The 26,609-nt window shown below is 33.9% G+C and overlaps 2 protein-coding genes and 1 non-coding gene across 3 annotated transcripts; 2 read left to right on the top strand and 1 right to left on the bottom strand.

The window, feature by feature from the left end:
* Nucleotides 1–17,441: 17,441 nt before the first annotated feature.
* Nucleotides 17,442–17,548, bottom strand: LOC133291574 (small nucleolar RNA R71). The gene has a single exon (XR_009748813.1). It is a non-coding gene; the product is annotated as a small nucleolar RNA R71 (small nucleolar RNA).
* A 1,184-nt stretch (nt 17,549–18,732) lies between these two features.
* On the top strand, nt 18,733–19,428 carry LOC133291570 (uncharacterized). The gene has a single exon (XM_061489846.1). The coding sequence runs from the start codon at nt 18,733–18,735 to the stop codon at nt 19,426–19,428; it is 696 nt and encodes a 231-aa protein (XP_061345830.1).
* A 4,985-nt stretch (nt 19,429–24,413) lies between these two features.
* Nucleotides 24,414–26,150, top strand: LOC133291572 (amino acid transporter AVT1I-like). Its single transcript, XM_061489847.1, has 3 exons — nt 24,414–24,513; nt 24,853–25,460; nt 25,632–26,150. Exons 1-3 carry the CDS (start codon nt 24,414–24,416, stop codon nt 26,148–26,150), a joined length of 1,227 nt encoding a protein of 408 aa, XP_061345831.1.
* Nucleotides 26,151–26,609: the final 459 nt, after the last annotated feature.

Consider the following 26,609-nt stretch of genomic DNA (forward strand, 5'->3'; position numbering starts at 1 on the left):
TTTATTGTTATTATTATCATCATTATTATTGTCATAAGGTTACTTATTATTATTTTAAAAATTTTTACTTTCCATTTTATTTATATATATACTTTTTAAAATTTTCATTTTTTTCTATCCTTTTAACTTTTTTAAATAGCAATAACAATGTGCATTTTTAATAAATTATAAAAAGTGATACTTTATTATAAAAATATAAATTATTAAATTACTCAAACAGCTATTATAAATGTTTTAATCTCACTAGTCACGTGTCACTTCACAAATTTTTTTGTACTTGGATAATGAAAGAAAATTTGATTGTATTGAGAGAAACCTTTCCAGAGCTTGAGAAGCAAGATGATATAAAGGAGTAAATAGACAGATTTACCATTTTTTTTAGTATATAGATTTATCAAATTTTTAACAATGTTAAATAAGGACTTAGATGAAAAAAAAACATGGAAGTGTAAGTGATTTAAAAAAAGTACAAAGAGCTAAGTGATTCAAAGAGAAATCATAGGGTTTTTTTTTTGAACTTTTTCCAATAAATACTACCTACCTTATCAATGATAAAGATTATTGAAGATCCTAAAAAAAAAAAAAGGATTTTAGAAAAAAATGGAGGTTTTACCTCACCTTTAAAAGGATAGGAAACCTCTTTACCAAAAAAAAAAAAAAAAAAAGGATAGGAAACCTTTTGTAAAAGGTTAGTTAAGTGAGACTAGTGAAAATCCTTTGAAGATAAATTTGAGTATAAAATTTCTTTTAGAGAAGAATCTTATAACCACAATTATTGACCAAAGAAACTTGACTTTTGTAATCGTATTATTTTTATAGTGAACAATTTTCAGGATTAGGTCTTGTGATTTTTATTTCTTTGTATTAGAAGAGGTTTTTCATGTAAAAATTATTATATGTTTTTTTCTCCATCTCTCATTTATGCATTTTTCATTGTTATGTGATTTAGCCAATCTATTGACTATAAGCTAACCTCTAACTCTAAGTGCCGAGCCGTGAGCTCCATTTGACAACTTGCGAACTGCTTCCACGTTGATTAAGAAATCCTGTTGTCCCAACATACCTCACTCCGGAATTAATTTTTTTCCCACGCTCTCATTGTTGTTACACTGTTAAGGTTCAGCCTCGCTACAGCCATAACCGTGCTCTTCATGTTTCCTAATTCTCCACTTTTGCATGGAAATTGAAACTAATAATGATTCGTGATTTGAGCTCTATTTCATATCATAATATTAGCAAATTAATGTTACGTCCAGATATTTTATCCCTCATGGGAAACATATCTATATCCCTCGTACAAATCAGATCAGGGTGATTAAAAAAGAACGGAGGAGAGTATTTTAAAAAAAATAAAAAAAATAAAAATTATAACATTTATAAAAATAAATGAAAATCATTGAGAGGTCACTAACTTCTAATTTGATTTCTTCGACGCGTGTTTGGTAGGAGAATTTTTTTTGAGTAACTACAAAAGTTGAGATGAGTTTTTTAGTTGACCATATTAGATAGAAGGTTTTAAAAAATTTACTCATCATTTGAATTTGCATAGCAATCTCAGTTGTATAAAATTGAAAAATTTTGCTATTTCAGAATATCACTTAGAGGGTGGGAAAAATTTAATGTGATCCTGGCCCATGATGATCCTTCCACTAAAAATGTGATACTTGGAGGAAAAAAATAATTTTCTCTCTCCTCTCTCCTCACTCTCCTCCGGACCACTCATTGAAATGTGCACCAAGAGCACAGAATTAAAGCTCTAGAGAATAGTATCTCAGATGGCAACTAACCTTGCAAGGATTTGTTTGGGTTAGGAGTTCATACTCTACAGAAGGAAATTGAATGAGAAATTGAGAATATCTTCAAGTTATACCAAACAAAAAAAATAAAATAAGCCAGCGTTTAATTTTTAACAAGCTAGGCCAAGGTCATAAAATTAAGCAAGGAGAAAAACTCATGAACTAACTATTACCAATCATCATCGTATTTCTCTTTTATTATTTTCATTTATTCAATCATCATTTTTTTTTTAAAATGCCAAATGTACTTAACAAAAGCCCAAGCCTATTAACAAGTGAAAAAATTATAGCCATTTCTTTGTCAAGCAAGACCCACTTCCTTGGTAAAGCCCATACACCAACCTATTTAATTTAAGGAAAACGAAGCCTAGCCCACCTAGGATAAGCCAATCCCTATTTTGCCTTAAGCTTAGTCTCAGATCCAATCCACCGGAGCATTATAGCCCAAATAGCAATCATTTTTAAAACTTCTACACTGAACGACCAAAAAAAAGAAGCAGCAAAGAACCAAAGTTCCTCTGAAAACCCAAAGCACATAAAAACACACCTAAGCTGGAAGAGATTGTTAAGAGATATGATCACAATGGAAGGCTATAATCACAATAATTATTTCTAGAACATTATTTGGAGGGTTTAGTGCCAAGAACGCTGGAAATATTTCTTGTGGCAAATAGTGTACGGGAGCTTCATCACTAATGTTAGACAAAGTAAATGGGGGTGTTGTGGAACAAATAAACAATATTGCTTGCTGTGTTAAATGAAGAAGGAAATCGTGATTGCCATGTTGTGCGGTTGAAATATGGAACAGAATTATAATTCCTTGCCAACGCAGAAGTTTCTTTTATGCTAACAAATTACTTATGAATTAATACGAAGGAGGTTATTTAACTTCGACTATGTCTGTTTACGTATATGATAAATTAGACCGGTTGCGATGGTCAGCTGATTGTTAAAAAGGAATTATTTACATGATATCACATAGCTTCATCAACTATACCGAAACTTAACTTATAGTGCTCACTGAATTCAACTAGAAGATAGAATAGAATATTATTGATTTTTATATGAGAAAAATGTTTCTGCAGTTACTGCAGATAAGTTATCTGCATTTATTCTGAAAACGACGTCGTTCTGGTATTGAAATCTTAAAAAAATATAAATATAAAGACTATTATAATTCTGAAATAAATTAAAATTATAAAAACACCATGATTTTCGCTTCAAAACGACGTCATATTGAACTCACTGTGTATAACTTATCTGCATAACTGCAGAAAAGTGAACCCTTTATATACATTACAAATATCTATTTAGGTATATATATTGTAACGTGTTATTTATATTTGTTTTTTGGATTACCAAATTACATTTTACTTCATATATATTCAATGTAGTATCTAGGAGAACGCCAATGCATGTATGAAATATTAGCACGATTTGATAATTAATGCTTAGTAATTCAATAAAGTTGATTGAAGTCCTTTAAGAGCTGAAAGCAATTTTCACAGTATTTGTTGATTTAATTGCTTTCCTCTCTTCATTTTCTAATTTATCATGATCAAATGAGTGTTACAGAGCGGCATCAAGATCTAGAGATGTCAAGAGCAAGCTTATGTTGTACAAATATTTGAAACTTCTATATTGCTTCATTGACAACTTCTAGTATTAAATGAACATTTAAAAAGAAGCAGTGACATAATTGATGAAATTTCTTGCATTGTATTTGTACTAGAGTCAATCTCCAAAAAAATAAAAAAGAGAGTATTTGTACTAGAGTCTATGATAGGCACACTCACAAGCGTGTCAGACAGACTCGTGAAATCACTCTAGGACCTGTATACAGTTGAATGTATGCCTATCCTAAGCATTGGGTCCATGCAAGTAAAGCTCCATAATTTGAAAAACATCAACTTAAAAAAGAAAAAAGAAAACGACTCCAGGATTTGAGTGGTTTAGTGCTACACTTAGTAGACTTTCCTTTTGTTTTTTTTCATTTATTTAAATCCTGAATGCAAGTGAATGATCAGTGACTGAGTCTATAAAAATTCTAATTACGTTCTCCCATAGCTGTATAGCATTGCACTTTAAAAAGGAAAGTTTTATTATCTTATCTTCATAAAGATTAATGCATCATTAGCAAAAGTATGGATAAAAAGAAAAAAGAAGAAAAAATATAGATAAAATAAAAATAAAAATAAAAAGATAAAGAAGAAAAAAAGGCAATTTGAACCGTCGTTGGGGTATCAATTGTTACACCACAATCCATACTTTGATATTGACCGGTCGTCATCGGTCATTAAAGTTTGGCGATAGTTTATGTTGTACGTTTTTGACGAGAAAAAAATAATGCAAATGAGGATAGTTAGAGCAGGTTTCGTATGTATGTCATTAAATTCTGCTAGAGTGGCTATATCCCTAACTTTTCTTATCAATTTTAATTGTAATCATATTTCATTCTGTCGTAAGGTGCTATTTAATCAGATATAAAGTTAAATGGCGAGACAATCTTTTCATTAACCTGAATTTGCAAAAGAAAGACTGAGGGAGCCCACCATGAGATTATTTGCGGATGGGTCATACATATCTAGAAATTCATTTAACGTGATTCTCAATTGAAAACGACGACAAACATTTTTTTTTTTTGGTGGTCAAAGACAAACATTATTATTACAATTAAAGGAAGACCCAAACGAAATGTCACATCAGTTAAAAGAACACAAATATTATTACAGTTAAGAAAAACCCACACAAATCCTTTATTTTGAAAGTAAAAGTAATTTATTTACATCCAAGTATGCTTAACAAATTTAAAACTTTAACAGTTTTTACCTATTCAGGATTATTTGTTAGATAAAATATAGTGGTAAGAATTACTTATCTATTTAAAAGTTAACAGACATGTCAATTTTTTTTAAAAAAAATTTAAAAGAAAATTCTGTTTAAATTTTTTCAATTGCATATCACAAATTTTATATTTTTATTTTGTTGGTAAAATATATGGGTTTTATTTCTCTTATATCACATAAGAGAAATTTTATCTACTACTCTCACTTTGATTTTCGTGTTTTATTTTTTTCTCTTCTTTAAAAATAAAATAAAATGGATCCCACCATTTGTTGTGAGAGTAAGAGAGAATATTTATCTTATGTGATATAAGAAAAATAAAATCCAAAATATATATATTCAAATACTAACAGATCATCACACATTTTAACTGTTTTTGAAGATGGCTATTTTTAGAAAAAAAATCGTGCTTCTTTTAATTTTCTAAATCTTTTCTGAAATTAAATTATAACAAGCACCCTCAATTTTAAAATCTTGTATGATTCAAGTGATAGTGAGCTCAGAATACAAAAAAAAAAAAAAAATTGATAGTGAGCTCCGAATATCATAGTACAAATAAGTTTAGAAAAACCTTATAATGTTTTAAGAAACATATATTTCTGCAACTATTTTTTAACTATGTATTTTTGCGAGTATATAATTAAAAAAATAACTTTAATGTTACAATTATATATTTCTAAAAGTACATAGTTAAAAATAAGTGCAATGCACCTTTTAAGAAACTTATCTAACAGTTTTACTTTTTTTTTATTGATTTACAATATTGATTAAAAATCAATTTTTACAAACATACCTACTTATTAGAATAAAACTTTTATAGATTACATAAAATAAAAATAAAAATAAAACTTTTATAGAAGTTAAAGAGATGAATCAAAGACAAAATTAACACAAGGAGACTGGTTTAGCCAAAATATGCCTACATCCAGTCCCTAGCACCCACCTAAAGGGGTTACTAATTCCTAGCATTCTTGCCACACAACCTATTGTTGGGTTTGCTCTTTTACTAAAGCCCAAATGAGTTATTAGTATGAGAAGAGCCCAAGGAACCTAGAGCCCAATGAGCTAGGGTTTCTTGGAACCCATATAATTAGTACCTCTTAAGTCATCAGCCTCCAAGGGTCTCTTTTGTGAGAAAGAGGCAAGCTCAGAATCTAATCAGTGCCCACACACTTCCCCTTCCTCCTCGAGAGATAGTTTGGAAGATCTGCCACAGTCCAGCTTCAAGGAGGTTGTTCGTGCTGCGGCGCTGAGGTGAGCTGTTCGTGAAGAGGAATCCTACAAGGGAAGATTCTACACGAGACCTGCGCACCGAGAGGTAATTGTGAAACAAGGATGATTCGGTAAGCATACCAATGTACTAGGTCCTAAACCGCTTCCGCATAAATCTAAGATTTCCTACATGTTGGTATCAGAGCCTTGGCTGTACATTGGTATGTGAATCTAGTTTCACTATTTATGTAATTAGTTTTGCTTCTTGAAATGTGGCACCTAGGGTTCTAGGATTATGGTATGAATCTAGCATGTGTATTTTATAATTCATTTTCATAAAAGTTTAAATTCTAATCGGTAAAAATGCTTTAATCCATGGTTAGGGTCTCTCGTGTATTTCTCGATTTGTAACAAGGAGGCTAATCCCATATGATTAGGTTTCCTCCTTGTTGTTTTTATTTATTTTCGGAATTTCTGTGTATTTTTCCAATATTTTGTAAAAGTTCAAGATCGAGAAACCGCGAGTAAGATGCGCAGTCAGCACTGTCGGAGACTTTTCGAGGACTTACCGATCTCGGAATGGGGCGATCTATATATGGTTGGAAAGAGGACGGAAAGACAAACGCAACAGTGGGTGGATCTCCGCCATCGGAGCCTTCACGCTACTCCACGCGCCTCCACAAGCGGCTGAGAGTGGCCGCCACTCTCCGGCAAAGAATGGGAGAGTGAGGGAGCGTCCGGCTACTTTTTTGGGTGGTTCCGGCGGCGGTGCACTAGTCTCTACGTGGCGGTCCTTCCCCTGGAGTTTCAGCCTGATTTGACTTCGGGTGACGGCGCGGCAGACCTGACGGCTAGGGTTCCTCTTTCGCGTCCTAGGGTTTCTCGCCAAAGGATTGGGTCTTTGGGCCCATGAAACCCTAAAGGGGCTTGAGAAAGATACTATGGGCTAGGCGAAAGTCGAATTCCAAAGTTGTATTATTTAATTTAATTTAATTTTATTTTCTTTAAAATAGGAAGGTCATGGATTAAAGTAATTATGATTTATGATTTAATGCTTTTATTGATTGGTATAAATTATATGATTGATAACATGCTTTATTGCGATAACATGCCATATAGAATAAGTGGTGCCATATTGTTGCATAACTTGTATGATTGCATGAGCATAATAGCTATTATGTCTTCAGCGACTAGTATGATAGTTATTATGGGATTATTTTGATTTTAAATCATCCTAAGAAATTAATTAATAATTATTATGATTTTTATTAAAAATCTAGATTAATAATTGAATTAATTAATTTTGGATAATTAACATCAAGACAAATAATCGTTATGGAAATTATTTTGATTTCAAATTATCCTCATAAATGATAATTATTATGATTGTTGCAATCTAGATTAATAATTAAGTCAGCTATTTGGATGATTTAAATCTAGAAAAATAATTAGAGAAAATTTCCTAAGAGAATTCTTTTATTTTGCGAGTAATTTGTGGGTTTTTCTGAAATGGTCATGGAATAACACACGCTGCATACAACATTCATGTATCATGATTGTTTGGAGCACACGCTGACGTAAAGTGACCGGATTTCAGGACCTTAATGCTTTCAAAATTATGTTAAGCTTAGTGCACGTTTATCGGCGCTCTTACTTATATAGTTTTTGAAATCGAACAAAGGATACTCTCAATTAAATAATTCTTGGAAATTAGAAAATGTTGCTTATGTTGAATGGAAGGAGATTTAAATTAAGAGATTAATTTAACCTTCAAGCGCATTATAGGACCATTAATAAAATAATCATGTGAAGTCCCATCGAATAAGCATGATTGGATTTTATTAGATTGGACTTAAATATCTATGGGAGGAGATTTAAATTAAGAAATTAATTTAACCTCCAGGCGCATTGTGGGCCTATCAATAAAATAATCATGTGAGGCCCCAACGGATAAGCATGATTGGATTTTATTGGGCCTTAATAATTTCAAAATTTTAATAAAGTATTGTACGACCCATCGTCGATAATACTAAGTTATTAAAGATAATTTTGAAATTAAACAATGAATTCGACTGGCCTTATGAAAATTCTCAAACAAAAATGTTGAATGGGTGAAGGTTTTAAAATTTAATTAATTTTAAAACCTGCGGGCTCCATTTGTGGGTTTATTAGTGAAATGATTATCGCTGAAGCCCCATCGGATAAGGATAATCAGATTTCACTAGATTAAATCTTAATAATTTCAAAATTTTAGTAAAGTATTGTACGACCCATCGTCGGCAATGCTTAGACACTAAGGATAATTTTGAAATTAAACAATGGTTAATTACATTCAACTTTGGTAAAATTGTTAACCCTCCCATCGAGGCTCTGGCAATGGCACTGAAGGCCCAAATAACAATTTTGGTTTTTACAAGTGACTTGCCCATTGTAAGCCTTGTAAAGATAAACTGAAGGATTGTTAACAATAAACAAGAGTAGTCATGAGAATCTACTTGCACTTCGTTTGTTTATTGCATTATTTGTTTGTAATTGTGTGCTTTATATGTTTTTCAGAAAATATCTTAGAAATGATTTTGAGTCGAAAACCTCTAGATGGTACAAACTATGAATAAGTGAAAAGCAAATTTTTTGATATTGTTCTAAAACATGGAAGCTAAAATTTGTTCTGACAATGCGAGGGCCATAGCAACCTGCAGAGGATGCGTCTTAGGAAACTAAGATGCATTTCTCAGATTGGGAAAGGGCAGATATAGTAGTTCGCTGCTATGTTCTTGTCAGTCTTTCCAAATACTTGCAGAAGCAAGTCTACATGATTAAGAGTGGAGTAGAAATGCTTCAGACTCTTAATGACATGTTTGCTGCGTCTAGCAGTTCTGCTAGACAGAATGCAGTCGGTGCAGGCTTTGCTAAGAGTCTTGTTAAATCCAAAGGGAAACCCAAGGGTGGTAACAAGAACAAAATAACTTGGTTATCAGTTGTCAAACCAGTTGCTTTGAAGAAGCCGCAAGACAAGTTCTTCAAGTGCAGACTGAAGGGACACTGAAAGAAAAATTGCCCAAAGGTGATGAAAAGAACCAGACATGGGTATATTAAGGCCTGATCAGTGAATGAATCATTGATTCAGGAATCACTGATTATGTTTGTTACTCTTTGTAGTAGTTCAAACATGGCATACATGTCAGCAATGGACATAGATATTTTAAGCTTGAAATTGGGAACTTGTGTCTGCATTTGCAGTAGGACAAGTTATTAATAAGATTATGGTTTTGGGTGACTGTTTATTTGTTCCAGATTTCAAGAGGAATTCAATTTTTGTTAGTTGTTTTGGTTAAAACATGGTTTGACAATGCAATTGATTCCTCAGTTACATTTCGAAGTTCATTTTCGTCTTGTTTTGTTCTGGTACATTGTTTAAATAGTCTTTATTACCTATGTCCTATACCCTTTTTAAATTTGTTATGTTGAATGGAAAGGATGATGAACAAGAACTTTCACCAAAGAAATAAAAGTTTCAAATGAAACATAACTTTGGCTTTTGTGATTGAGTCACATTATCTCAAGTAGAAAATATGTTTTAGTTAAAAGAGAGACTGAAAGTTCAAGAATCTTTTAACTAACAGCTACATGTTAGTCCTATTTAGAAGGTAAAGTGGCCAAGCAATCTTACAAGGGCCAAAATGGTTTGCACAACTATTCAACTGGAACTGGTACATACTAATGTATGTGGACCAATTAGCGTTCAGACCAGAAGAGGTGATGAGTACTTCATTATATGAATGTTTACTCTGGATTTGGACAGATGAACCAAGTGCGCCATAAGTCTAAAGCTTTTGGAAATTCCAAGAGGTTTAGTCTGAGGCAGAAAAGCATGTAGGTGTTCAAATCAAAAACACTTTGGTCTGAATAAAGTGTTGGCTACCTGTTTGGTGAGTTCAGGTCTTACCTGATTTAAGAGGGGATAGTTTTTGTAACTGTCAACTCTAAGAACGCGTTAGTTGAATGAAGTTGCAGTATGCGAAAATCAAACATTTCGAGACTTGGTGAAGATCATATTCAGTTATTCATCTTTGTCAATGTTGTTCAAGGGAGATGCCTAAGAGAAGGAAATGTACCTTCTTAACTTGATTCCGTCAAAGTTTGTTGTAAAGACACCTAAAGAATTATGGAAAGGGTGCAAGCCCAGATCAAACCATATTCGGATTTAGGGTGCTACAGCACACGTCCTACAACAACAGTCAAATGAGATGGAATCTTGTATGGAAGAGTGCATATCTTTTGGCTACCCTAAGAGAACTAGAGATGATTTCTTATTTAGTCTTAAGGACAAGATAATCTAAGTGAGCACTCACATGATTTTCTTAAAGGACGACTAGATAAGAAATTATAAGCTCTTAAGTTAGGTTATTCTTGATGAGATTTATCTCAGATCAAGAATTTCCAGAATCTCTAGAAGCTTCATCCACTGTTCCCTTGATTGTTCAAGAGGGGATATATATATATCTCTAAGTGAACAAACAAGAGAACCATGATTGGAAATTCAACATGATAATATATAAGTGAAACTAGTAGAAATATTAGTATCACATGTAAAGGAACAATATCAAGGATAAGCGGATCCTCAAGAAATTGAAGATCCATCATTTGACCCATTATTTGTTTTACCTATAAATACACAAGGTCTAGTGCAGTACATTCGTAGTGGGAGAGAACCTTGTTAACTCTCAATTTGTCTCTTGTTGAGTGACATTGATCCTACTAGTTACGATAATGCACTAGAAGATGTTGTTGATCAAGTGTTGCTCAAGCTATGAACAATGAGATGAAATACTTGTATTTCAACTCCGTTCGGTCCTAGTGAAAACACCAAGAGCGGTAAAACCCACAAGGTGCATGTGGACATAAAAGGCAAAGAGAGGATGGACAGGAAGGTGAAAACCTTCAAAGCTAGCTTGTAGGCATTTTTTGCCAGACGCCATGCTTGAGTCTATCCAGATTCTCTTAGTTGCTATAAGTCTCAATTATGAGATTTCATTTTGGGAGTTGGATGTCAGGATATCTACATACAACAACCAAAAGGGTTTATAGCAAATGAGTAGGAACACACGGTATGCAAGTTGTGAAAGTCTATTTCATAGACTTAAGCAAGCATCCAGGTCTTGAAACATCAGTTTTGATCAGGTTATCAAAATTTTGATTTTGAGAGAACCTTGATGAATGATGTGTATTTGTATGTAAAGGATACAACGGAAGACAGTAGTTTTTCTGGTATTTTATGTAGATGATATGCTCCTTATTAGAAACAATGTGGAGGTAATATCAAGCATAAAGAGTTGGCTAAGTGTTTTGGTATGGAAGTACTGGGGAAGCCAATTATATTCTTGGTATAAAACACTTATGAGGCCGGAAGAATAAATTGTTGGCATCACCTCAGGCTACTTACATTGACAAAACTCTTGCCAAAATTCAACATGAGAATTCTAATTCTCAGATGTGGAATTCATCTTCCTAAGGAGTGACCAAAGACTTCTAAGAAGGAAGAATGCATGAGCAAGATATCTTATGCTTTGGCAAAGGTAGACTCACGCATATCATGTTGGGCGTTAAACCAGACATCTGTCACGTAGTGGGAGTAGTGAGATAGTACCATTTTGAACCTAGAGGAATTCTAGATTATTGTTAAGCATGTACTCAAGTATCTTTGGAGAACGAGAGATTATATGCTGGTATATTCTAGTGGGAGTCTTGAAAAGCTAAGTTTTCAAAAATTCAGTTCTTTCAAGTGGATATTGACTCAAGAAAATCAACCTCGAGCTATGAGTTTTTCACTAAACTCAGATAGCATTAGAGGTGGATCTTGCAGACCCAGTTACTAAGAGTTTGCCTGAACTTGTGTTCGAGAGGCATATTACTTCTTTGGGTCTTAGGAGGATCCCAGACTTGCATTAAGCAAGTGGGAGTTGTTGGTTTCATTGTGCTCTTGGAGTAAGACGATGAAACAATAAAATAATTTTCTGAATTTCATAAATAAGGTTTTATTTATTTATTTTGCGCACTATTTACAAACATAAAGGTCCGGATCAAATTGTGGAGTATATGATCATATGGATACGTTCATGGAGGACATGATCATAGGATCTCACAATTGATGAATGGAGTCACAGCCGTTAAATAAAGTTGGGCACTTTATTCAGGCTGCAATATTTTATGAAATGATTTTGTCCGAATCATTGTAAAATATTGGTGTGAATTAACATTCACATTGAAAGGATCAAGGAGAGATTTGATTAAGGTTGTTTTTCTGTCATAAGGTATCAAATCTCCAGTTAACTATAGTTATGTGATTGCTCTTAATCCTGAGTTTATTATAAATAGGTAATCAAATAGTTTTCATTCTTTGATTTACCAACGGGTGAGGTTCGATCTATTGACGGCCAATAACTCGGTATTTTGGGAGTGAGATTATTTGATTATCGGTATTTATGAGATAAACAACATGGAATTTGTAGGATATGTCCCCTTGATATGTTTCGGTACTTGGATATAAAGACACTGGCCAGTGCATGTAATCCATCAGAGAAACTATCATAGTCAAGGGAATAAATAATTGATTGAGTTACAGAAAACTTGTCAATCAATTATAGACATTCTACAAAGGGGCGATGCATATTCATGTTATAAGTGTTGTTAATCTTGGAGTTCAAGTTCGGGCTTTTAGTGGAGTAGCACCGGATTAGATAATCATTCGTTGATTATCAGGAGCCTTGATTAATAACAGATGGTAGATCCCCAAGCTAGCTTGAGACAAGGGATGGGGTATTTTTTGGATAGATGATGACTTATGGGTTACATGATCTTGGGTTTTACGACTCAAGTTTGTATCCAAAAGAGCAAGTGGGAGATTGTTGGGTTTGCTCTTTTACTAAAGCCCAAATGGGTTATTAGTATGAGAAGAGCCCAAGGAACCTAGAGCCCAATGAGCTAGGGTTTCTTGGAACCCATATAATTAGTACCTCTTAAGTCATCAGCCTCCAAGGGTCTCTTTTGTGAGAAAGAGGCAAGCTCAGAATCTAATCAGTGCCCACACACTTCCCCTTCCTCTTCGAGAGATAGTTTGGAAGATCTGCCACAGTCCAGCTTCATGGAGGTTGTTCGTGCTGCGGCGCTGAGGTGAGCTGTTCGTGAAGAGGAATCCTACAAGGGAAGATTCTACACGAGACCTGCGCACCGAGAGGTAATTGTGAAACAAGGATGATTCGGTAAGCATACCAATGTACTAGGTCCTAAACCGCTTCCGCATAAATCTAAGATTTCCTACACCTATCTAAGCTAAAGAACAATAATTCTTTTCTCACATAGCCTTTATAATATTCAGAGCACTATCGGGTCAGGTCAAAAAGAATAAAAGTGTTTTAATTTTATATTTGCTCTTTCTAACACACAGAGTGGTTACAAAACACTAAAGATCAGAGCATAAATTGCTTGCGACTTGATACAAGGAATGTACAAAGACAGTGAACTATCTAAATATCATAAATGTGACACAGTGATGAGAGCACTATCACTATTAGGGTGGTAAACGAATCAGGGCTTTTGACTCGACTCGTGAAGGCATGAGTTTACATGTCTAAAATTAGTTGTTGACTAAAACTCGTTTAATAAAAAGGTCTCAGGCTCCAATTCAAAAAGCTCGACCTTGGAGTGTCTCAGGCTGGGCTAGTATATTATTATTTTGTTTTTAATTTATATTTTTTATACTACTTATAATAGCTCTTTTTTTTCTCAATCCATTTCACCTCATTTTATTGGTTAAACTGACTTTTTGAATGATTTTGTTCTATATTATATTGTTTGGATACACATTGAATTTATGAATATTTATGAAATTACTAGTGTTGTTGATTGTATATTTTGTTTGGATAAATTTTTGTTGTCTTATTTTTCTAACAAGTTAAATTACACTTTTATTTTTTGTAAATAAGCCTGGCCACAGGCCGATAAGTATAATTATAACAGATATCAGATTTGGTCAGGTTGACACATTTAAACACAGGCTCAAAGCTCGGCTTGTCTCGGCCCGTAACACCCCTAATCAGAAGATCAGAATTAGTATAATGTTGTCCTTTGCAATAATTCTGATACCAACCAAGTGTTCAGCCTTTAAGGTTCCAGGCTAGGAAGAGCTGTTAATGCGCATGTATAATATAATAGGAAATGATTCGTTTATAATTTTTTTTTCAAATTACATTAAGTATGACCAGTCATACACTTTTGATTGAAGTATGATCGATCAGACATAATATAGTTTGTAAATAAAAAAAATTATAAATATAATCTTTCCCTAATAGAATAATTCGAATCTTCAGACAGTAACTAACCATTATTTTTGTCCACTCATTAGCATTTGCACTTCTGGTAACAACTTTTTCATACTATACTAATTGAACTTTCCAATGAGAATTCAAATTTTATTCTGATTTAACTTTCTAATTGAAGCTAAGTGTACCTTCGAGATTTAAGACTTTTGACACACTTTAATCAAAGAGTTAGAAAAGCTCAAATATTAAACTGGTGGGAAAATTACTATGTCATCATAGTTCAAAAAATCTACTAAACACATGAATGATCTAATATTCAAAGCATGATGAAATATGTTTGTAAGTCATCAAAATTTATAAGAAAGAAGATGTAGTGAAAGGCTGCCTAACCCATTTGGAGTCACTCTCAGAAGCTACACCAGTCCATTTTGACACTTCTGCATGGAGAAGAGAATCCGTAGATACTTACTTTTCGAGAAAATCAACCCCAAATAGGTCAGCTATTATCTTTGCCTTCATATTGATTGAAATTGCCAATCCAATTTCACTGGCGGAACATGATTTGCAGAAAGAGCACAAGGATAAAAACTATGCTGTATAACTCCATTTTTTTAGTTTGTATTTGTATTTTTCATTTTTTTAAAATAAAATAATTTGACAATTTTTTGTTAAATATCTTCAATTTAACCCAAAAACTTAAGCTATTAAGTGAAGATCCATCAATGATTTATATACTTCTCTAACACGTCCCCTCACACGAGAGCTCACTGGGCATGAAGGGTGGATAGATAATACATAGTTCACCTACGTGTACTAAGAAATTCCACAAGAAAAAGTTGGGAGGGGGAGGGGGGGTGGGGGGGGGGGGGGTGGGGATAGAACCTGAGATACGAGACTCTGATACTATAAAAAGAATCAATTCAACCAAAAAGTTTAAGCTATTAAGTGAAGATCCATCAATCTTTCAAGGGAAAGTTGACTAGGAGATTTAATCACTCGTAATAAATTTACTGTAATTTAATATATAATATTGTATTTTAGTTACTTTGGAACTATCTTAATGACTCTGGTTCATGTTTAAGTGATAAACCTTTAGTTTATCTTATTTTATAGATTAAAAACATGAATTATCAAGTTAAATAAGTGAAATCTAGGGTTTATTAACACAAAATCATGAACTTTATGAATTATGAATTAAATAATATATATTTGCTATTTTGAAGGGATTTGAAGATAAATGGAAGCAAATATAAAGATTGGATAGATGGAGATCAAAACTAGAAGATTTGAAGATCTTATCTGAAGAAAATCAAGATTATCAAGTTGTTGAAGAGGAGGCTTAAGCCTCCAATCTGAGGCTTAAGCGCCCTAGAAACCCAACTTAGACCCATTCGATGTATTTACTTAGGGCAAGGATTCTTTATGAATAAAAACACATTTTGGGGCAAAATTTATAAGTTTTTGAAATTCAAAGAGAGTTCTTGGTACTTGGAGGCATCAGGAACGAGGAGAAATCCACAGTTCATGTTCGTGAGCGGCAGAGACAAACCAAAATCAAGCTTGCACTGAAGATATTGAAGATTCACCAATCAACTATGAAGTTTGGGGAAGCTTTTATATTTTCTTTCGTTCTTGATCTTGCTATGTCTGGCTAAGTCTTTTTAGTAGTTAGGGTTAGATAGAATTTAATTTCTTTATTATGGTTTGAACAATTCTTTATGTTAATTTTTCTTTTTATCATGAATGAAATTATCTGTTCTTAATGTTGTATATGAGCTTGAATCTTATATATTGATCTTAGGTAATTGCATGACAATAAGAATGTTGGTGCATGATCTGTATCTGATAATTTCATCGTAAGCTTTATGATTCTAGGGATAGACATAGGGTTTGCGTAATCTTGAGATTCTTGAATTTAATGCTTACTTTCTTGGGGAATAACCGGACAACTAGGGTTCTTGCAAGATTGTAAAGATTTAGGGTAACAAGGGATTGAACCCTAATTACATAAGAAAGAATCGATTAGATTGATATTAAGGACAATTAATTTAAAGAAGAAATTCAGACGTAATAGAGAGGTTAAAGGAAATCGAAACTCTAGCTACGTTTTATTTACATGAATTAAATCAAATCTTTAAATTCTTGCGATTAATTAGTTTTAATATTTTAAATTTCAATTCAAATCCTGTTACAAATCCAATTTTGATTGTCCAACTTAAGTTGCAATAGTGAATTAGTGCTTGATCTATAATCACCGTGGGAACGATCTCTTACTTAATCATTATATTACTTGTACGACCGGTGCACTTGCTATGAGTCCCAACAATTTTTTGGCGCCGTTGCCGGGGATTATTATTTCAGCATTAATAGTAGCTATAGATTCTTTAAATTGGACCTTATTTTCTGCTATTTAATTTCAGTTTTTATTTTATTAAGAGTAAATACCCTTTTTAGTCCCTAACAAAAAACACGATCCCCACTTTAGTCCCTTACAAAAATAAATTAGTCAGTTAGTCCCTAAAAATTAAAAGTGGACCCATTTAGTTGAAATCATGGTCCCTCACAAATTCAAAAAAGACCCATATTAGTCCTCAAAAGGATTAAAATGGGTCCACCTTGAATTTGTTAGGGACTAACTGACTAATTTATTTTTGTAAGGGACTAAAGTGGGGACCGTGTTCTTTGTTAGGGATCAAAAAAGGTATTTACTCTTTTAGTAATCTATTTTCTGGTTTATATGAGGTACCGTTGACACTGATTTCTTGCAATTCGACCCGAAGATAGAGAAAACAGCAAAAAGAAACAGAAAGATCGCTAAAGAAAGGAGGCAGAAAGAAAAAGAAGCTTCAAGCTCGACAGAACCGAAAGAAGAAGCCATGGTGGATAACGATCAACTACCACCTATTCAGAGGACGTTGGGAGATTACACGACTCTTACCCGAGTTCCGCAGACGGCAAGTATTGTTAGGCCAAACGTGGATGCTAATAATTTCGAGCTCAAGCCCGCATTATTGCAACTGATTCAAAAGATCAGTTTGCTGGAGCAAGGACGGAAGACCCTTACATTCATCTCGAGAATTTTCTTCTTTATTGTGACACCTTAAAGATGAATGGAGTCTCTCGTGATGCTATCCTACTCAAGCTCTTCCCATGCTCACTGAAGGAAGAAGCAAGAGGTTTGTTGCAATCACTGCCTCAAGGAAGCATCACCATCTGGGATGACTTGGCAACCAAATTTTTAGCTCGATTTTTCTCATCTTCAAAGATGGCAAAGCTCAAGGCGGATATCACTTCTTTTGAATAAAAAGAAAGTGAATCTTTATATGAATCATTGGAAAGGTTCAAAGGATTGCTCAGAAAATGTCCACAACATGGTTTTGAAGCCTGGGAGAAAGGGAGAATTTTCTTCCAAGGGATGACGCCTAACACAAGAACCTTGGTGAATACTGCATCAAGAGGATCCTTGAAAACAAAAACTCCAGAGGAAGCTTTGGAATTACTGAAATCTCTAGCCTCTCAGGAGTTTGATAATTCTCCAATATCACAGAGGAGAGCGGGGGTCATGAAGCTCGACAGTTATGATGCACTGTTGGCACAGAACGAGCAAATATTACAAATTAACAAGAGACAACAACAACAACTAGATGCTCTCACAAAGCAGCTCACAAACTTCCAAGTCTCTTCTGTCAAGACTCCTCCAGTTAGTTGTGGAATTTGTGCAAGTGCTCATGCTACAGAAGAATGTGATTTAATGAGAGCACCTGAAACTGTTGAAGTCAACGGACTGTGGTACGATCAAAAGATCCAGAGTAATCTTGGGAGGAACTAGTATGGGAATAACTACAATCAAGTGTGGAAGAATCAGAATCAGCATCCAGGATTTAATTACAAGTCTAATCATCAACTGAACCCTCCCCTTCTAGTGCAACCACATCACCCACAAAAAAGTAACACTTCTGAGTGGGAGAAAGCTTTTGCACAGCTATCCAAGATCACTTCTGATTACATACAAGGTGCAAATACTTTCAGAGATGACACACCTGCCTTTATGCAAGAAACTAGATCAGCACTCCGGAATCAAGAAGCTTCCTTAAGAAATCTGGAAGCTCAGATTGGCCAGTTGTCAAGGCAATTTGCTGAGAGAGCCAAGGGTACCTTCCCGGGAGACGCTGTCATTAATCCTAGAGAGCATTGCAATGCAATTACCACAAGAAGTGGGACAATGATTCAGCCTACAGAGAAGCAACCTGAAGAGAATGAGAGAGATGTGGAGGCATCAGTTGAAGAAAAGAATAAAGAAAAGGCAAATGATACTATTGAAGTTGACAAGAGCAATCCTGAAAAAGTTGAAAGGAAACTATTTAAGTGGGAAAAGAAGAAAGCTTTAGAAAGGCAAGACAAGCCTTTGGATCTCTCACCTTATACGAAAATTCCATATCCACAGAGGCTCAGACAAGAAATTCAAAAGCAGCAGTACTGCATTCCTTGATATTTTCAAGAAGCTGCAAATCAATATTCCTTTTGCTGAAGCTTTAGAGAACATGCCCAACTATGCAAGGTTCATGAAGGATCTAATATCAAGGAAGCGTAAGTTGCGGGAATGTGAGACAGTGAATCTGACGGAGGAATATAATGCTATCATCCAAAAGAAGTTACCCACCAAAGTCAAGGATCTAGGGAGCTTCAACATTTCATGCACCATAGGCAAGGTTGAAGTAGGTAACGTTCTATGTGATCTCGGTGCCAGCATCAACGTGATGCCACTATCTATGATGAAGAAACTATGGATCACTGAAGTAAAGCCAACCAAGACAATAGTGCAACTAGCTGACCGCTCTACAAAACAAGCTTATGGCATCATAGAGGACATACTGGTAAAGGTTGACAAATTCATCATTCCTGTTGATTTTGTCATCCTTGATATAGAGGAAAATGCTACTGTTCCTATGATCTTTGGAAGACCCTTCTTGGCAACTTCAGGAGCATTGATTGATGTACCTAAGGGCGAGTTGATTTTGAGGGTAGATGGAGAGCAGGCCATATTCAAGTTCTTTGACAAAGAAATTTTCCCACCAGTAGCTCAACTGGAAGATCAAGTCTACTACATTAGTGAAAAGAAAGGAGAAGAAGAGCAAAAAGAGAATTCTCCTCAAGAAGGTAAGCCAAAGGTTAAAATGGAGAAGCCTAGGAGCAAGGGAAAACACATAAAAGCCAAGTTTAGAGTTTCTGAGGATACTTTATCTCATCTATATGCATAGGAATATTATAGAGGGACACAATGTCTTAATGAGAGGGCTTGGTCATCACTAAACCAATGCTTTGAGCCGCCATGATGGCAAGTCAGGTACGTCAGGCTCGTGACGTAAAACAAGCGCTTATGGGAGGCAACCCAACAATTTATAGTTTTCATTATGTTACTTTTAGTTATTTTATTTGTTTTTATTGTAAGTCAAATAAAAATACAAAAATTTAGGCACTGAGACTGATGATTATATTCTTGAGATGGAATTTATAGGTAGACATAAGAGTAGAAACCACAGGATGCTGATAGAGATGATACTACACCCACTACTGACATTGATGGGGATTGACCATTGTCTCAGTGATTAGATTTTTTTATTTTTTATTTTTTCTTTATTATTATTATTTTTTTCTTTTGATTTTGTTTTCATGATGATATGTGGTGTATATTGAGACTGATTCTGACATTTTTTGTGTGGATATTTTGACATTCTAACCAGTATTTTCATGATTTGTGATCTGTTTCAGAGCACGATTATTTACTGATTTCTCGCTAAGGATTCTTTTTAGATTTAAATTAATTGCTGAGGACAACAAGATTTAAATCTGAGAATGGGTACCACGCGATCCATCAGACCACAAAATCCTCATGATCGGAAGGAATTTATGATTTTACAGAGAATATCCAACTAAACAGGGAGCTTTCTCAATTTTCTTTTTAATATTATTTTACTTTAATTTTAATTTTATTTTTAATTTTTTTTTTAGAATCCGTTTTTAAATTTAATTTTAATTTTTTAGAATTTTCTGAATAATTTTTAGTTTTAAATCCCCATCCATCCTCAATCACTAAATTTTGGTGATTTTTTTTAAATTTCCATTGTGCTTGATATATATGAATAAATGAATAATTACAGGATATTGTTTATTTTTGAGATTAGGAGTATGATGATGTAATTTATTTTCATACATAAATGAGCGTCAGTCAAGCATGCTTAATAATTCACTGGAATAAGAGAAAAATAATTAAAGTGATCAGATAAAGAGTAAAAAATAAGTCTCACACCCTTAGCCGTGAGCTTTTGAGCCTAAACATATATATATTTTTTTTGTGGTGTAAATTTTACTGTTTGAATTACTCTAGAACTTGTTTTGTTTCTCCTTGAGATGGTCTGTGGTATATAATTGTTGAAATGATGGAGGAAGTTCTTTCTAAAAGCTAGATAGCCAAATAGCCACCCTGGATGTTTATCCTTAGATTAAACCCCTTGAGCCTAGGCCTGTTTGTTCATTGACAATATATTATGAATAGTCATTCCATACAAATCCTCACCTGAACTGATTAATTTTCAAATTTAAATGAGGAACTAGGTATAATTGAAAAAAATAATAATCAAATTCTAGTGTATGGAAAAAAAGGTGAAAAGAGGAAAAAGCCAAAAAGTGGTGGAAAAAAAATGAAAAGAAAAAGGTTGAAATGTGCTTATGTAAAGAAATGAAAAAGAAAAAGAAAGAGAAAAAGGGAAAGAAAGAAAAGAACTCTTATGAGTAAGTGAAAGAAGAAAAGAGGAGAAAGAAAATAAGAAAATTATGTTTGTTATGTGTTGAACAGTTATGTTGGTTCCTCTTTGAGTTTGACTTTTGATCAGTAAGCCACTTACCCAGATAATTCCTTCTCTGTTACCTAAGCCACATTATAACCTTAACAAAGACCTCTTGATTGACTTTGTATACCGGTTAGACTGTGGAGAGTGAGAATATAAACAAGCCTATGGTAGTGTTAATTCAGTGAAGTAAGAGTGAGACACATACCCTCAAACACTTGAGTGTGAGTGAATAAAAGAAAATCCCAATGAGAGGGTGTTGTGGATTTGAATCATACTACTCTCTATTTTGAAAACTCATGTTAAGATTTTACGACTAGTGAATTATGAATGTTTGCTTGAATTTGATGTGTCATTGCTTTTAAACCTGAATACTCTAATGTATTCCGATTGATTAGTTTCCTGTCTGTTATTCATTAAGCATGATTAGCTGTCTCTATTTTCCCATAGTTTTATTCTAGTTAATTGCTGAGGACAACATTAAGCTTTTAAAAAAACTCAATTGAACCATACTATGAATTGAATAATTGTGTTTGTTCGAAATTTTTTCAATTCAAGCTTTCAAATTACCAATTTCATCAAGCTCCCTTACTATCAAACTTGAAATGAAAAGAGAGTCGAGTACTGTAATGTAATGTGTAAAGAACCAAAAACCCAAAATCTTAAGGTGATGAGTGAGAGCCTTTTTGATGGTTTATATTATTTTCTAACACATCTCCTCGCGCAAGAGGGCTTCGGGCTTGAAGCGTGGATATTGCACAAGCTCAATTTTGGTTTTTGTTTTATCTTGTGCTTATTTAATTCTACTTGAAAATAGGGGCGATGAGGATTGAAACTCATAACCTTATAGTTATTGAAGCTCTTATACCATGTAAAGAACCAATTCAACTAAAAATCTTAAGGTGATGGATCAGAGCTTTTTTAGTGGTTTATATTATTATCTAACATCATGCATATGGATGAAATCATTGACTTACCACTAGGGGTGTTAACGGGCCGAGTCGAGCCAGTCTTTGGTCTTGAAAGGCTAAGTCTGTGTTTAAATATATGAAACTGGCCTAGCCTGTAACCTGTTATGAATATAATTATCGGCTTGTGACCTGACTTAATTACAAAATATAAAAGTCTGGCTTAGCCTGTTAAAAAAAATAAGACAACAAAAATTTATCCAAACAGAATATATGATCAGCAACACTAATAATTCCATAAAAATTCATAAATTCAATGTATATCCAAGCAGCATAATATACAAGTCTAAGTTTGGATCCAACAACCATAACACACAGACCAAGCCAGGCCTATCGAGCCGGACCAAAGTCCCTGGCTCTTTTAATACCCCTACTTACCACATTATAAGCCGAATCATTCAATGGAGTGTTTATTCGCATGTTTGAGAATCTCAAGATTTGACAATGGATCATCTGATGTTAAAATTTTACATACGAGGGTCATGTAAAATTTGGTGTCTATTTATTTCTTCATTAATGTTGATAAATTATAATTGGACCCCACTTATTTAATGTATGTAAAGAAATAAATAAATACAAAAATTTCACATGACTATATCATGTGAATTTTTAACATGAGAGGATACATTGGAAAATTTTAAATTATATTTTTGGGGATATTTTCAATTGAATCTTTCCCCGCACGCCAAGAACAAGGATATTCACATGTCGATTAATTGACCATTAGAAGTTTAGTGCATGAAGACGTCCGCGGGTTGATTTGAACCCAATTTTGGTATGTTCGAATGTAAAATTAGTTCTTCCTTTTTAGAGTATGATCAAATTTAGATCTTCCTTTGTTTCAAAGAGACGCAGGTTTAATTGAACTCTGTGAGAATTGCATATGTTGTTAAATATAATATATAAAATTTCTAATATGTCATTCACATCATAATTTGATCAAAATTATTTTTATTTCGGCTGAACATGATTATTTACCTCTACAAGTGATCTGATACAACTTTAACCCATGAATCTTTACTGAAACATTTGGGAGGTAGGGAGAGTGTACCTGCAAGACACTCAGTAACGAAGCCACGGGTGGAGGGGGTACCTTGACCCTAGCTTATTTTTGAAAATTAGTCACATTTTAAACATGACTAAATAATCTTCCACATTTTAATGTTTGACACCAGTTAAATTCTCCTTGGCCCTAACTAAGTTGGGAGGCTGGCTTCGCCACTAAAGACACTCTAACATTTAAGTCAGATTTTGTGCAAGTAGGTTTATTCACGTAGAAAGAAATGAATACTTTATATTTAACACACTTGTATTTATAGTGAAAGATGATCTGTTTTGGGAGATATCGCTGCAAGTTGCTTGCAAGTGATGAGGCAGCAACATTTTTCAATTGATAATCATGTGTAAGTGGCATGAGATAAGCTTTGTAGAGGGATTGCAACATTTGGTAATCATGTGTAAGTGGCCTGAGATAAGCTTTGTAGAGGGATTGCAAAAGTTACTTGGCAAAGATGCAGGACAACTTTTGTTGACTTGGAATATTATCTTGAAGATACTTTTTTCATGGTTTCAAGCTTTAAATATGGGCTTTATATTATCATTCCATATCATAATTTAATTTTTTGGATTGAATTATTTTTTTTATATAATATCAAAACTTCTATGATTTGAGGGGTCTTGAGTTCAATTCCTACCACCGTATTTTTCCAATAAAAAAGTGTAATTTCATCTTTCAAACCCTAAAAAAGGCTCTTAAAAAAATTTAATGTCCATGTTTCAAATCCTAAAAAATTCTTGGTGCGGTGGACAACTATAAAATTGTCCACACTTCAATCCTATACAACTCTTGACGTAATGTGACAATACTAAAAAGTAGGTGTTATTCTTCCTCAGAATGCAGAGATAAAAACACAAAACCAAATTAATAGGCCCATTAGAACTGCATATATCGGTGTCTAAATGGAAAAAAAAAGGTGACATGAATTCTAAATTTTCAATCATAGAAGAAATTAGCACGTTTATTATCCACTTCTAAATTTAAATGTTTTTTATAAGTAAATTAATACTAATTTATGCAATAGAAGTAAAAAAGTGACCCCACTAGAGCAACCTAAAGGAATGCACGAACAGCCTTATAAAGAGGCGATCATGACATGTGACGGGGCTTCTCTGAGTTATGATTGCTCGCCTCCTAAGCACAAACCTGCCTAACACTATTATTGAAGATTGTCGTTATCTAATTATGTTCACTAAGTCACAATCTCTTCTCATGAACCACGTATTGTCTTTTGGACATTCGATATAAGTGCATGATGATTCATTATATATTGAGATTCCTCATGGAATCAACCATGTCACACTAATTTGACCAAATATATATAATGTGGGGGCAACAAGATTGGCTTGCCTAACAGCAAAGATTCAAAGAATATGGAGAGCCAAAGCCAACTACAAGTTTCAAATTCAGGGCAACACAGCAGAGGAACCACCTTTTTAAAAACATGTTTCAATGGAATCAACTCCTTGTCAGGTCTCTCTCTCTCTCTCTCTCTCAAAATCTGTGTCTGAACAGTAAGTCATATATACAAAGAGGATGAAATATCACATACATTTCCCACTTTACAAGCCTTAGCAAGATAGAAGGAAATATTTTTGCATGACATGTGATTATGCAATGCTAATTAGTAAAACTTATGAGGTAAGAATATTTTTTGAAATTCTTGATTGAAATGTCAGAAACATAATAATCATTCAATTATTATATTGTTTGGGGAATGTTGCATGGCTTTTCACAATTATGATTCGAAGTGTTGATTGGGTATGCTCTGCGTGCTTATAATATTCTAACTTGGATAATATGGTTTTTTAGGTGTTGGGATACTCTCAATTTCATATGCAGTTTCTAAAGGAGGGTGGCTGAGTTTAATACTGCTATTTATTTTTGCTATGATGTGCTGGTACACAGCGTTACTTCTGCAAAGGTGTATGAATGGAAATCCACAAATAAAATCCTACCCTGATATAGGTCAGGTAGCATTTGGGTACAAAGGAAGAGCTGTGGTAGCCATTATAATATATATGGAGCTGTTTTTAATTGCCGTGGAGCTTCTGATATTAGAAGGTGACAATTTGGAGAAGTTGTTTCCAAGCGTGAACTTCACAATTGCAGGCCTTAGAATTGGAGGTAAAAGAGGTTTTATCATGCTTTCTGCTTTGGTAATATTACCAACAACTTGGTTGAGAAGCTTGGGAGTTTTGGCCTACATTTCTGTTGGTGGGGTACTGGCTTCTATTATTTTACTTGGTTGTGTTGTGTGGGTGGGTGAAGTTGATAGTGTGGGGTTTCATGAAAGAGGACACTTTGTAAATTGGGGAGGATTGCCTACTGCTTTGAGCATTTTTGCTTTTTGTTACGGTGCACATGCTGTACTCCCCACACTAATCAATTCCATGAAAGATAGAAGTCAATCTTACAAGGTATGTTGTCCTTAAAATTGCAATTAAACCAAGAAAATCCCTGTTATTTGACTCTTCAAATCCATCTATTGGAAAAGTGGCTTGGGAATTGGGAAATGAGTAACTTCTATTTTAAATTTAATCTCTCTTTATTTCTGTAGAAGTGACACTCATATTGTTTGCCAAATGCAGGTTTTGCTGGTTTGCTTCGTGGCAAGCACCATAATCTATGGATCCATTTCTATTTTAGGCTACATAATGTTCGGAGATTATTTGAAGTCTCAAATCACCTTAAACCTACCGACAAATAAAATAAGTACTAAAATAGCAATCTATACCACAATAATCAATCCTTTCACTAAGTATGCAGTTGTAATCACCCCAATAGCCAATGCTATTGAGGACAAATCGCTTCTCTGCAAGAGCAGGCCTATTGCCATCCTCATTAGAACAATCATCGTGGTCAGCACTGTGCTTATGGCATTATTCATTCCGTTTTTTGGGTACGTTATGGCATTTATTGGTGCATTCCTGAGTGTGGCAATCTCATTGTTGTTCCCATGCCTCTGTTACCTGAAGATAAACAAAGCTGCTAGGCGATTTGGGTTCGAGTTGATAATTATCATAGGAATTCTGCTAATGGGATCATTCATTGGAATATTGGGTACCTACATCTCCGTGAGGCAGATTGTAAATCAGCTCAAGCCATGAAGTTGAGTGGTTAAGGCTTCTATAAACCTATTTCAGCAACTCTACTAATAATGTAGAGTACCAAATAATGATATACATTTACATCCACCAGGGTTGTATTTGCATACCTACATCCTAGTTAGTTTACTTTTTCCTAATGAATTAAACAGAAAAAAGGTAGCCTACTTTTACCACACATGGATATTTGAAATTAAATATCATTTCAGTTCCCATGTGACTTGCAGTGTATAGCATTTGTCCTTTTTTTTCATGTGATTGGTTGGCATTAATCTTTGACCTAACTTAACTTGTGTGGTACGTAAATATCAAAACCGATTTCCAAGAAAGTGTGTTGGATCTTGATATCATGCTATATTATAACTAACATCTATTCAATAAGATTTGTATTTATCATTTAACATGACACAAAAATTTTTCTATACATATAATATTTTGTGAGGTTCATATTTTTTGAAGCAA

This window comes from Gastrolobium bilobum, unplaced genomic scaffold (assembly GCF_033153095.1).
Source record: "Gastrolobium bilobum isolate Gb01-03AN ecotype WA unplaced genomic scaffold, APGP_CSIRO_Gbil_v1 utg104670, whole genome shotgun sequence".
Lineage (NCBI taxonomy): Eukaryota > Viridiplantae > Streptophyta > Magnoliopsida > Fabales > Fabaceae > Gastrolobium > Gastrolobium bilobum.

What these genes read in the sequence shown, in the direction of transcription:
- LOC133291570 (XM_061489846.1), top strand. Translation starts at nt 18,733, where the DNA reads ATGAAGGATCTAATATCAAGGAAGCGTAAGTTGCGGGAATGTGAGACA.
- LOC133291572 (XM_061489847.1), top strand. Translation starts at nt 24,414, where the DNA reads ATGGAGAGCCAAAGCCAACTACAAGTTTCAAATTCAGGGCAACACAGC. An exon ending in TGGAATCAACTCCTTGTCAG is followed by an intron (nt 24,514 to 24,852) that starts GTCTCTCTCTCT and finishes ATGGTTTTTTAG; the next exon opens with GTGTTGGGATACTCTCAATT. An exon ending in ATAGAAGTCAATCTTACAAG is followed by an intron (nt 25,461 to 25,631) that starts GTATGTTGTCCT and finishes TGCCAAATGCAG; the next exon opens with GTTTTGCTGGTTTGCTTCGT.